The sequence below is a fragment of the Talpa europaea genome (assembly GCF_964194135.1).
Source record: "Talpa europaea genome assembly, chromosome: 6".
Taxonomy (NCBI): Eukaryota; Metazoa; Chordata; class Mammalia; order Eulipotyphla; family Talpidae; genus Talpa; species Talpa europaea.
Window position 1 is genome coordinate 64,545,588 of NC_140072.1, and position 13,810 is coordinate 64,559,397.

General features: G+C 35.0%; 1 protein-coding gene across 2 annotated transcripts in view; it reads left to right on the forward strand.

Annotated features, from left to right (window-relative positions):
- Positions 1–419: 419 nt before the first annotated feature.
- XPO1 (exportin 1) overlaps positions 420–13,810 on the forward strand; it is a gene marked incomplete at its 5' end in the record, with an annotated part of 38,006 nt that continues 24,615 nt past the window's right edge. For both annotated transcript variants that reach the window (XM_084234341.1, XM_084234342.1), the window contains 3 exons: positions 420–545; positions 5,348–5,449; positions 8,905–8,977. In XM_084234341.1, coding sequence (XP_084090467.1) covers positions 420–545; positions 5,348–5,449; positions 8,905–8,977 — 301 coding nt within the window. The remainder of the gene's footprint in view (positions 546–5,347; positions 5,450–8,904; positions 8,978–13,810) is intronic.

Sequence of the window (13,810 nt, forward strand, 5' to 3'; positions counted from 1 at the left end):
GCTGCACCATGTGGGTTGCCGCCTTGGCAGGGTATTGAACTCCTGCTTCAGTAGTTGTGGATAGCTTCATACTCTTGACGCTTCTTAACCCCTTGCGCCAACAGGGAGGCCCAAGACATTTGTTTTAAAAACAGGTTACAGTGACTATATTAAGGTTAGTAGAGGGGGAAAACAGTAAGATTTCTCTGGGAAATGTCAGAAAAGGTGAATCGACCACAATTAATGCAGTTATAGGGTAGGTAAGTAACTAGCTTTTGTTATTTATTTGTACTATCGGTTATTTGGTTCTCTAAAATACACATTTAAGGTATTTGTAAGAATATAGTTGAATTAAAATTATTTAAATAGTAAGTTTTTTTGACTGGTACTACCAGAACTTCATAGGCACCTTAAATTTTTTTCTTTATTTTCAGTAATCTATGCCAGCAATTATGACAATGTTAGCAGACCATGCAGCGCGTCAGCTGCTTGATTTCAGCCAAAAACTGGATATCAACCTTTTAGACAATGTGGTGAATTGCTTATACCATGGAGAAGGAGCCCAGGTAAAGTAGTTCATTAAAACTTGATATCATTATTGCAGTGTAACAAAGTAGTAGAATAAAATTTAAATTATCACCTTTTTAAGAGGTATCACATCATTTGTATTAAACTGGAATTGTATATTGTAATGAGAAGTGTCCTGGAGACAAGAAATTGCATTATATTTTGACACGGTTGGAGTGGGATGTTTTGGGATATTGTCCTTGTTCTGACCTTCTGAACTTGAAGACTTTACCCATAAAAGATAGAGCCCAAATGAATTTATAGTTTATAGGTATGGAAGGCTTCTGTGCAATGTGTATTTAATATATTTGGAATTAAATACATTTCTACTTGTGAAAATTTAAATACCTCAGGTATAAACTTGTTTTTAAAATCCAACAGCATTGAGCATTTTTTACGTCATTGGAATTTTAGCTCTTGTAAAAGTGGCTCTGTAACATAGGAAATTAATTTATACTTAAGTCTGTTTTGACTTATTTAAGGTTTGGGGCAGTTTTTGACATCCCACTGACAGGTAGATAAGACAGGAGTATTTTTGAACTTATTAGTTAAAATGGACAGTCCTGTATCTACCCTGTGCAACTTTATTTTTATAAAAAAAATTTAATGGATAAAAGTTGTTATAAAGGTGAGTGGCAAATACCTATTAGTACATCTTAGCGCGCCACATGTTGGGTTTCTGGTAGATAATGTTAGTATGTATGAAATGATATATCTTTAAGGTAATACTTTATTTTGTTGGGTTACTTTTTTTTTTTTTAAGATTGATTGATTGATTGATTGATTTATACATACAAGCACTGGGTACAGTCAGAAGTGCAGGAGGGTGAGAGAATTCACCAGAGTGGGGAATAGAACAGGCGGATACACTGCCTCTCAGGCGCTGCATGAGAGGTCTGTCGAGCCATGTGGGACCCCCGCCGGGGACCCTGAATTGAACCTGCGCTGCAGAGGCTGCGGGCCACTTCACAGCCCAGCGCTCAACCACTGCGCCACCAAGGGAGGCCCTGATGGGTTACTTTTAAAAATGTTTTTGTTTTGTAGAAGAAGTGGGGGTGTAGGCCAGAGGTGGAGGTGTGTGTGCGAGGTCTCACCAGAGACAGAGTGGGAAGCAGAACAGGCAGATTTTACAGAAATACACTGCTAAGGGGAGCAGTGGGCAAGACAGGAGAGGTCTGCTGTGCCATATGTAGATTAGCTCCCTGGCTGGTGATCAAACTAAGGTTGTAGAGTCATATTGCTGAGACTTAACCCGAGGCCACCAGGGAGGCCCAGATAATACTTACATATTTACATAGTTAAATCCTAAATGCTATCCTGTTTTTTAGAAACCTGAAAAGTGGATAGTGGTATCTTTTATAGATAGTCCAAGAGGCAGTGGTATAAGAATATTAGCACCTCCAAAAACATTTCTTTCTGATCTTGAACATTATTAAGTTATCACTAAAGAGGATTTAAAAGTAATGGCACCACGGAAATTGTATGAATGGAAAAAATTACTGTGCAATGATTTTTGTATGTTCATTCAAATTTATATTTTGGGGGGCCTTTGATCATTGTTACTGTCTCTAAAAGCATTCCTCAAAAAGTTATTTCAGCCATATTTATTAACATGTACTGTGGTTGTCCATTCATGGTTTCCATTCATTGTAAAACTTAAGCTTCTTTCTAACGTGAGTATATGGAAAGCAGCTGCTTTTGAAAGAAAATACAAAAGTAAGGTTAAAATTCATGTGGTGAGGTTGGAATGGATTTTGACCACGTTAAAAGTATAGGTTTGTAGCTATTACAAATGAGCATTTAAGTTTTTCACCTCATTCAGCTACTGCTGTTGTTTAACCTACTTTATAACTTTAAGGGTAGGTGAATAAACTAAAAGTATTCTCGACTCATAACTGAAATGGCAGTAGTTTTTATAGTGCAGAATATGTTGTAACCCTACTTCTAATAAAGTTTCATGATATTGAGACTTAATGATTTGTTTCAAATTTGGCTGTGTAATAAGTGAATTAGAAAAGTGTTTGTAAATGTTTTCTACTTATAAAGGCCAAAAGTTAATTTTTCTAAAAGAATTTTCCTGATTGTAAGTTTTATGTGACAAATCAGCTGGATAATGATAATCAGTAAACTGATACTTGTTAAAGATAAGCAAACAAGTTCAGAACTTAGAGTCAGTTAAGAACCTCTTTTCATCTCTAAAAGTTGGGTGGCTTTTAATCTGTGGCACAATTTTGCCTAGATGGGTAATTAATAGTAAGCTATTTAGCATTGTAACATTAGGGACTACCCTATGTTGTAAGCATTTCTCTATTTTTGTTGGGAGGACAAGTATGGATGAGTTTGAATTTTTCTCCAGAGTTGGTTTCTAGGTGTCTTCAACTCTTTTAATGCCTCACAGCTAAAATGTTTTCACCGTTCCATTAATAACAGGGAAATGTCAGATTGTTCTTAAGTTTTTTGTAACTACTTTAAATTCTGGAGTTTTAACTTAAAGGAACATTGTTATGTGGGGATAGTGAGATTACAACAAAATAAGACACTGAGATACAAAAGCTAGAAATAAGAGTAAAACTGATTAAGAGAAAACATGGTTTGTGCAGAGATTGAAATGAATGATGGGAAGAATTACGTAGAGATAGAAAGCTCATCACTTTATAAGGTCCGACAAACTCTTGGTATTATCTCGATCAAATAACTTTTTAGACAGGGCTCTTTTGCTCTTCCATATCCTCTTAGTGTTTACTATTTTACATGTAAGTCCAATCTAGTTAGGTTTCAATTCTAATTAGATATCAGTATTTCAAGGGAATCAAAACACTACCAAAATGTGCTTTGGCCCTAGATAATAACTTCATATCACTGTTCTTTTCACATTACCTTTATACTATAAGTAGAAGTAAGTACTATAAATATAAAGGTCACAACCTAAAGCTACCAACCCTTTAATAAGATAAAATAGGTTATATATAAGATTCATATTTTAAGAACTTAAAATCTAGTTCTTTTTTTTTTTTTTAAGATTTATTTATGCATTCAAGAACTGGGTGTAGGCCAGAGGTGTGAGAGGATTCACCAGCGACAGAGTAGGGAGCAGAACAGGCAGATGTGCTGAAATACACTGCTGAGGGAAGCAGCAGGTGAGGCAGGAGAGGTCTGCTGTGCCATGTGGGTTGTTGCTCCCTGGCCAGCATGGGAATCGAACTCCTGCTGCAGTGGGTGGCCATAGCTTTATAGTGCGGTCTTTAATCCCTGCACCACCTGAAGGCCCAAAATCTAGTTCTAACAGGAGACCCTCAGTGTGGGACCCAGGAAACTAATTTTCCTCTCAAGTTTGCTGGTGGTTCATTCTGATGGTGTCATCCGGGTACAGATCCGCTACCTAACTTAGTGAATATGTATTTTAAATGGTACATATTGTTTCTGAGTGATTAATTGGGAAATCATGAATGTAATATTGTTGGCTTTAACATTAAAGCCAAAATAGAAAGGTGATTTGTTGATCTGTTTATTTTGCAAGTTAGAATGAAAGCCAAGAAGGTTGTATAGTATCTATATCAGAGATGAGTGAAATAAGAATGTATCTTTCCCCTTCCCTTTTTGATCCTTTCTTGTTTATAACCTATAAAATAAAAGCCTGATTAAATAAATTAGTCTAAGAGAAGGGTGAGAAATTTTAAAGCCATGGAACTTTCATTTTTTGCTTACAACCTATGATACAGAAATAGGTTTAAAGAAGTAGGGAGGATCAAGTTGAGTGTTCAAAGGTTAAAAAGGTTAAGCTGTTACTTTTTGAAGAAAAAAATCAGTAGAATTGAAAGCCTTTGATTAACTGGTATTTCTGTCATGAAAAACTTTAATGGTTAAAATGAAACTAGAAAAATAATGTCAACATGGCTAGATCTTTAACTCACTTGTCAGTCATGCCTCAAAGCTGGGGGGGGGGAGCTATATCAAGTGAAAAAAGAAATTGTAGAAGACTTTCCATAGCATACTCTTTAAATACAATTTAGTAACTTCACAGTTGTTTATGAAGTTTATACACATGCTGTAAAAATATGGACGAAAAAGACACCAAATTCATGAAGATGACTATCACTAAATAAAGGAAATGGCACTGGAGAAGAGGTATAAAGGTGACTTGCGTAAGTTTTAGATCTTTTAGGTTTAAAAGAAAAATACAAGAACAATAAAATGTTAGCATTTGTTCAATATAGATGATGGCTACGTAGTTCTTACTGTGTTCGCATTTTTAAAATATGAAAATAAAAGGGAAAGTTTCAAAATAAAATTTAAAATATGAAGTTAGGTTTTTTTCAGAGGATAGGAGAAAAGGTATGTTTACAACAAACTTAAAGACCCATTTTTTAAAATCAGAGACGAGGTTTTATATTTAGCTGTAGGATTTGAGATACATAGTGTTACTTTGACCTAATATTTCTTCCGTCTTCTCATGAAATGTGCTTTTCAAGTTTACTAGGGATATTTTGGTAACTCTTGTAAAACAGAGTATGCCAAGTAATGTATTGAAGTAGATAAGAATTTTTGTTTGTTCCTTTGGATTAACTGTAAAATCTGAGAACACATTTACATCAGTCTATTTTCTTTCACATTTGTTAAATTTAAGTTCCGTTTTAAGAAGACCAAGTAAGGCAGATTGCAGGAGAAAATTCTGACTTAAAAGGAATAAATAGTCCCATATTTAATTGAAGTTTGATAATTTAATTGAGCAGTGATAATGAAATTTTAATGAATGATTCAAAATAACAAGTCATCTTAAAATTCTTTTTGTATACTATTTTAGCAAAGAATGGCTCAAGAAGTATTGACACATTTAAAGGAGCACCCTGATGCGTGGACAAGAGTTGACACAATTTTGGAATTTTCACAGAATATGAACACGAAAGTAAGCAAGTGGTGGTTTTAAAATCCATTATTTCTTCTTTTCTTCCAGTCATAAACTTTGAGGAAGGTATCTCATTTTTAGTATTAGCATTTGTTATCTCAAATCATTTTATACTGTTAACTAATTTCAAAATTTAGTCTTAAACATAGAATTCTTGCAAATAGTCCTAAGAATTATGAATGAAGTTTTGTAATTGGGACTAGTATGCAAGGTGGCTCTTTTTGTTGTTTGTTATTTTTTCTCTCTCTCTCTAGAATGTGTATAGATTTAAGGAGAATAAATTCTGAATGTTATTCAGAGACGAGACAACATTAGAGGAATTAATTTATTTTGGGCAAGTAATCAATATAATACAGGCTAGGCACCTCCAGCACCAAGTTGTGTGGGCAGCGTAAAACCCTACTCCATGGTACCAATGCATTTAATGGGACAGCACTCCGTTTTTATTCGCAATTGAAAATGTTATAATTTGGGTCCTTTTTTCTTAAGTTTGAACAGAAGGGTTGATCAAAAATGTGTTTTGACTGTTTTAGGCTTGATGATTCACACTTCTCTTTAAACTGCCTTAAAGTAATAAATACCATGCATGGCATTCTGTTTAATACACACAAGGTTTCCACTTGATATACATTGTGTTAAAACAGAAAATAGCCATGTTCACATCTGTTTCTGAAATCAGACTGTGTTAATTAACAGTTTTAAAATATTAATTAGTTTTGACATCTTGTAAATTTTAGGGCAAAAATACGGTCCAGAACTTCCTCAAAGTGCTAACATTAAGTAACTTAACAGTGTTTGCCTGTTTGCTTGCCTGGTAAATTTTGCTTTTTATACTGACAGACATTACTAATGTTTAAGTTGATTTATCAACAGTATTTTTAAAAACTCAATTTTGTCTTGTGAAAAATGAGATGATTAGAGGAACAGAAAGAAAGCAACAGGTAAAGAATTCTTCCATTTACATAAATTACAAATGATTTGGTGCTAAATTTATGCACTATGACATTTGGCTTTTATGCAATCATTTTTTTTTCTTTAAAGATGTTAACACTACCTGATATTAATCATAATGTTCCATTATGTTGATTGCTTGTAATAGGAAGAAAAGGGGTGTCTTCCTGTGCAACTGACACAGCTAGGCTTTGACGGCAGGCCTCCACAAGGTCTACCCTTTTGATTCCCTTTAACTGAATTCTGTTCATCAATTGTTTTTGTTTCATGGGTGGTGGGAGGGGAAAGGGGGAATTCAATGCATAAAATAAGTATTTCTAAGGGCTCAGTAGAAATTTCTGCCATAGGGATCATTTCATGCATTTATTTTCTCATTTAGTCTTTGCTGTTATCTGTCCCTCATCTTCATAACTCAGCAGTGGATTTCTCAAGTCCTGATATGTAAAGCAGAAATGTAATTCTTTAGAATGTGTTTGGATTACTGCTCAGTATTTCCAGAGTAGGCATTTAATCATTTGCCTTTAGATTTTGGAACAGAGTATTCTTATTCAAAAAAAAAAAAAATGTGAATTCTCTCATGTAGAGTCTTAAAATCTAAGAAATTGAGTTTTAGGGTATTATAGCGATATATGTAGCTTGTGAAAAGCTTTTATTGGGCTTCCCACTACAAACCCAGTGGCAGTAAGATGAAAATGTGGATTGTAGCTTTAGTAAATTTAGGCTACCTTTTTACATTTGGAGAACTACTGGGGGTTGGTAAATAGGTAATCTAGGTAACAAAGTATCAGACATGAAGTAAATAAGTAATATAACATTAAAGAAAAGGGAAGTAACCTTCAATTAAAAGGTGTAAAAGTTGAAAAAATGATAAGATAATGGTGAAATCATTAAGATTATTTCTTAGTGGTATATTTTTGGTGGGTTTTGTTTCTCAGGTTTTTGTGGGGTTTTTTTTGTTTGTTTGTTTTTGGTTTTTTTTTGGACGATCTTTTAATTGGTTGAACATTTGCAAGAAGATACATATTCCATGTAATAAAAGCATTTTCTTCACTTAATAAAACTTTGATAATCTGATTTCATGTCTATAAAATTACAAAAGATTTTTAGAAAAATGGGATTTTTTTTTTTAAGTTAATTTGGAAGTCTAGATGATCATAAATGTATCCTTTTTCCTTTTACATTTTTCTGAGATCTAGACCATAAAAAGGTACAAATAAATAGGATAGAAAGCCTCACTATTTACTGCTGATTATGAAACCTTTTAATGGCATCAAATTATAGAATTTTGCTTTGGCTTAGTTTTTATTTTGGAACGCTTAAGGATTGTTTTGCAAATGTAGGCTTTGAGTTGAAATTACAAAATTTTCCTGAAGTATGAAATGCTAAAATGAAAGAAAACAGCAAAAACATTTACTATTTGAGCACAATGTAGTTTGGGACAGTCTATATTGTGCTTTGGATAAAATGAGCATTCACATGATCCCTTTGGTTGAAATACTAATAATGCTCCTATTTTATTGTGTGATGACTAACCATTTTAAAGATGAACTCTTATTCTCAGCCAAAACTTGCAATCTGAGGTTATATGACTATGTATGAATGAGTTTACCTTTCAGGTATTGTAGCTTATTGTTCCCTAATTCAGCCAGTTCAAGTATACCACAACAATTTTGTCCTTTTCTTCCTCTTGTCTATCCACACTAATTGGTCATGGTAATAATTTTGGGTAGTAACTCCTGGAGCATTATAAATTCTTATAAACATTGACTATTTAGAGTGAGAAATCAACAGGAGGGATAAAATGACTTGAAAGTGGTGTCTATATTTATTAATTTTCATAGGAAGGAATACCTGAAAGGTAGATACAGATTGCAGCATGCATTTGTGTATTATTTTGACTGTGCACAAAAGTTTATCTTTAAATTAGTAGAAATAGCAACTTTAAGGGTGGGATTAAAATTTAAAATACACCCGTGGGCTGTCTTGCTGCTCCTTAAGTAACACACCAGTGATGATTGTAAACACTTTCTATGGAAAGTATCTGTGACAATACTTTAATACTTGGCCAAAAGCTTACAACTCCTAGAGGATGGTAGGAAGCTTGAGAGCATCCAAGCTGCTAAATTCTTAGGAGCCTGGTCGTGTTAAAGTACGTGAGCCTGTGAGCAGTCATTTATGCTGTGAATTCATACCTGGCTGCTACTTTTTCTTCTACAGATAAGCCCATTTGGCTGCTAAAAGGCTTTTTATTTGTTTTTTCCTACTGGTGTGAGCATGTATAAACAGCAGGACATTAAATAGCGTAGTAAGCAAAGTGAGGAAAATGCATGAAAACTCAGTATATGGGTGAATAGATCCTTGTTTAATATTTGTAATTAAACTTGGTAGCATAATGTTTTTGAAACTTTAGATGTAAATGTGTGAATGTCTGTCCCATTTGTGAATCCTGAAAGTTGCCAGTTTTATAACAATATACTCACATGTTTCTATTCTCCAATTTTCAGTATTATGGACTACAAATTTTGGAAAATGTGATAAAAACAAGGTGGAAGATTCTTCCGAGGAACCAATGTGAAGGTAGGAAAATGTTTAAAAATTGTATAATTAAATTTTGTTACTCCTGGCATTCTAATTACAGTAGAGTATGGATGGGGGGTGGTGAATTCTTAACAGCTTATTATGATACAGTGGGGGATTACTGCTTTCATCATGTGGTATTGCAGATTTTATACTGGGAGTGGAGGACAAATAAGGAAGGTAATCTGTGGGGGGAGAAAAGATCAGACTCGTCAAACTTTTTGCCATAAATATTGTAGTGGAAAATATGTATCAACTAATAGTTAATCTAGACCATGTCTGAAATGAATGAAATTTGAATGTGTTCTTAATACTTTTTTACTATTAACTGACTAGATATGAGTATTGTAATGTAATAATATGTAAATTGAATAGCAGACGAAATACCAAGTTTTGAAAATCATGAGGATTTAACCTTTTGAAATCTGGTGTGCCTTGTAAGGGATGACTTACTTTTAAATAAGGACATAACAGAAAGAAGATATAATGCCTGGTTTTAATATTTAACTTTTCTTTATGTATTGATCTTGGTAAAAGCTGATAACAGCTTGAGGAACCTGGGGCAATGCTAGTCCTTTGGAGGTCTGATGCAATTATATATCGTATTCATACTGTTGTCTCTATTACCTAACTTCTATCACTTGTTTATCTCTGAGAAATATAAATAGAAGTCTGGACTTTATAAAGGTTATACTATTTCTGTGGCATTTTCTGTTAAAATGTGTCCCCTTTCTTTGACTATGGAGTTTTGAGGTGTTACCCTTTTTTTACTTGCTTTTCTCTTATTGGTGACCTGGATTTACTCAGCTAGCCTGACTTAAATTTTGACATCTAGATAGCACATTACAGGCCTCCCTGGTGGCGCAGCGGTTGAGCGCTGGGTTGCAAAACTGCCCGCAGCCTCTGCAGCGCCGATTTGATCCCCAGCTGCTCCCCTGCCACCGGAGGAGGGTCCCACATGATACGCAGACCTCTCCTACTGCCCGCTGCTCCCCTCAGCAGTGTACTTCAGTCCTTCTGCCTGCTCTGGCTCTGGTGAATTCTATCACCCTCCCGCGTTTCTGACTACCCAGTGCTTGCATGTACAGATAGATAGATAGATAGATAGATAGATAGATAGATAGATAGATAGATAGATAGATAGATAGATCTTTTTAAAAATAAATAGCACATTACAAGTGAATGAGACCATTTATTTTTGAGGTAACTTTGGTTTACAGTGAATAAGACCATTTTTAATGGCAATATCCTTATAGCATAAAGTGTAGATTAAGAATGATAATGCATATGGCTACCATATCTGTAGGTCTCATGGTATGACTGTAAGTTTTTAATGTGACATTTCAGATTGCTGAGCCTGTTCTTTCAGAAGTCTTCCCACTACATAAACCTACCTCTCTAAATGAGTTAATACATTTTGTTTTTTTAGCTTACCAATGAAATTGTGTATAAATGTTCAGAATATTCATTGTACTCTATTTAGTTTATCCATAATTCTCACCCTTGCCAGTTTTTTAATTGACATTTATGATGCTTTGTACATTTCACCTTGGGAGACTTTGTCAAAAATATGTTGATGATCTTCAAAGATTTGCCTAAAATTCATCAGGTGGGGCCTCCCTGGTGGCGCAAGGGAATAAGCAACGCACTATGACATAGTCTGCAGCCTCTGCAGCACGAGTTCAATCCCCGGCCGGCCAGGGAGGAACCCATAGCAGACCTCTCCTGTCTTGCCCGCTGCTCCCCTCAGCAGTGTATTTCAGGCAGTCTGCCTGTTCTGTTCCCCACTCTGTCTCTGGTGAATCCTCTCACCCCCTGCATTTCTGGCCTGTACCCTAGCTCTTATATGCATAAATCTTTTAAAAAAATAAAAATCATTAAAAAAAATAAAAATCATCAGGTGGTCATAATTTCCAGCATTTCTCTTTTTTAAATATTTTATTTACTATTGCATAGAAGAAATGGGGTGCAGGCCAGAGGTGTGGGGGATGAGAGGACTCACCAGAGACAGAGTAGGGAGCAGAACAGGCAGATCTACGGAAATACGCTGCCGAGGGGAGCAAGTGGGCAAGGCAGGAAAGGTCTGCTGCACCATATGGCCAGCTGGGGGTCAAACTCATGCTGCAGAGGCAGTGGATAGCTTCACAGTGCAATGTTTATAAACCCTTGTGCCACCAGAGAGGCCCTAGAATCATTTTAAATCCTGTTCTTTGACTTCAAAAATTAGTTACAGCTTGACTGTGTGGACCAAAGAGATCCTTCACACTTCATTTTTAGGCACCTTAGGTGTAGTCTTTCCTTGGCTACTACTACTTTATACATACAGTTTCAGCCTGAAATTTAACTCTGGCCATGGTTTATACCAACAAAAATGCATGTGATACTGGTACTATTTTACTATAGTATTATTTAAATACCTCTTGTTTTCTAAATACCTGGACCTCTATTTCTTATCATACAGGATTGTACTAGAGAGTCCTCAAGATCTTGTCCCGCTTTAAAATTGAGTGATTTTATCAGCATTAGAGTGGTTTTAGTGAAAAATTAAAAGCTAATGGTTTGCCTGAGGATTTAGTATTTTGTGCTTTCCACATGAATGAGAGTGATATTTTTATTTTATCACATAGTTGCACTAAGCACTCATTTATATGCAAGTATCAAATATGTGCGTTTCAGGCAACACGGACATTTTTAAATAAAATCTTTTTAAATCACATTTTACTTTTTTATACAAGAACTGGGGTACAGGTCAGAGGCGTGGGGAGGGTGAGAGAATTCACCAAACAGGGCAGAGAGCAGAATAGGCAGACCCACTGAAGACACTGCTGAGGGGAGCAGCGGGCAAGATAGGAGAGGTCTGCCGCCCCATGTGGGTTTCTCCCTGGCTGGCTGGGACTGGAACCCACACTGCAGAGGCTGTGGACAGCTTCACAGCGCGGCGCTCAACCCCCTGTGCCACCCGGGAGGCCCCAGACTCTACTTTTCAAAAACCTATCTTACTTTAAAAAACTGGAGTGAAGGGGAGTGTTAGTGATTATTTTGAGTGACTTAAGAGGATTTTGCTTTATTCATGTGTACCTAATCTGATAGTGAGATACTTCATTTCTCTGCAAGCATATCTTAAAAACATCATTACCTTTCGTCCTGCTTGTCTCTTTCCCCCCAACACTAACGATAAGTTTAAATGGAGTGTTAACTTTGTAAAATACTTGGATTACTGTCACCCATATGATGTCACCATTGTTACCTTACATGTAGATAAAAGTGTGATAATCACTTTAAAGGGTCTTTCATAGATTCACTATTAAAAAAAAGAGTATGTAAAATGGCTCCCCCAGAGTATGTTAGGAAACTCTATATTTAGGCATGCAACTAACAATTTTTATATTTTTAACGATTCTCATTTCTCATTGGACAAAAAATTCAATGACTGTTAATTTTAGTCCTTTAAACATAGTTATACTGCAAAACTTTTTCAGTCAACTTTGGTACAGGCTTGACTTGGAGATAATGAGGGTTCATTTCCAGACTACTGTAACAAAATGAGTCGCACAAATATTTTGTTTTCTCAGTGCATATAAAAGTTAAGTTACACTATACTATAGTCTTTTGAATTGTACTATATAGCATTGTGTCTTAAAAAATTAATGTACATAACTTCATAAAATATGACAGATGTGAAGTGAACGTGTTGTTGGGAAAATGATGTCTTGCTATTAAAAATTCAAATAAAAAATACAGTATCCGCAAAACAATAAAATGGGTATGCCTGTATTGGAAGTAAATGACTTTTTATACATTTTGTATTCCTTTTGTATATAATTGTCATACCATTTAAATCTATGGTCCTCACTTGTTCAAAGCTCTGTTAGGTATTAAGACTATAAATACCCTTACCTAAAAGGTTATGGGTGTGAAAATAAAAACATGTTTCTATTAAAAGAAAGAAAAAGAAATATCATTAAATAATGTATATATAATGAATGCTATATGTGGTAAAAGAAGGGAATGATCAGTTGGGTGCTTTTTAGACAGGCTCATTCATAAAAATTGGCAATGACTGATATATTTTAAAGGAAGAATAGATGTGGCTATACAAACAGTATAACAAAATAAGTTTCCTACATTTTTTTTTCAATCTAGCATTTTGACCTGCTTTTTAAGTACTTGTTCATAAATATGTTAATTTTTATATGGCATTTTAGGGTAATGGCATTTTCAATTTTGACCTTTTGTCTAAAGCACTTTGCCAGGAAAATCACTTGACAATTCAAGAATGGGTTATAGATATCTCTTGCTATGTGTTCCCTTAGTGTATCCTGTACCAGGAGATCACAGATGAATAGAATTTCAGTGAGCAGAAGACATGCAGATGATAATTAGAAAAGTAAGGAAAATTTTTAAAACATTTAATGAAAATACACTGTGGGTTTTGTTTTTTAAGTAAGGGAGCTATAACCTCAAAATATTTTAATAAACATTTATGTAACAAAGTTTTACTACATTGTTCTGGTTTTTCTCTTTTCATTTTGAGCCAGAAAAATGTTACTCTTTGGTGTTTGTTTGCGGGGGTGGTTAGTTTGGTGGGGGGTTGAGGGGTGGTCTCCCCAACATAACATCAACCATCCTTGTTCTTTTTCTCACTCCTCCTACACCCCCAAAATACAAGCTTCATGATGTCAGCATTCTTACTGTTTGGTGCATTAGGTGTTCAGTTAATGAATGGCTTAACACACTTTTTATGTTCTCCCACTCCATTCCTCTACTTTAAGGTTCTAATGACTTTCCCAGTATTTGTGTGTGTGTGTGTATAAATGTGTAATTGATATCTTT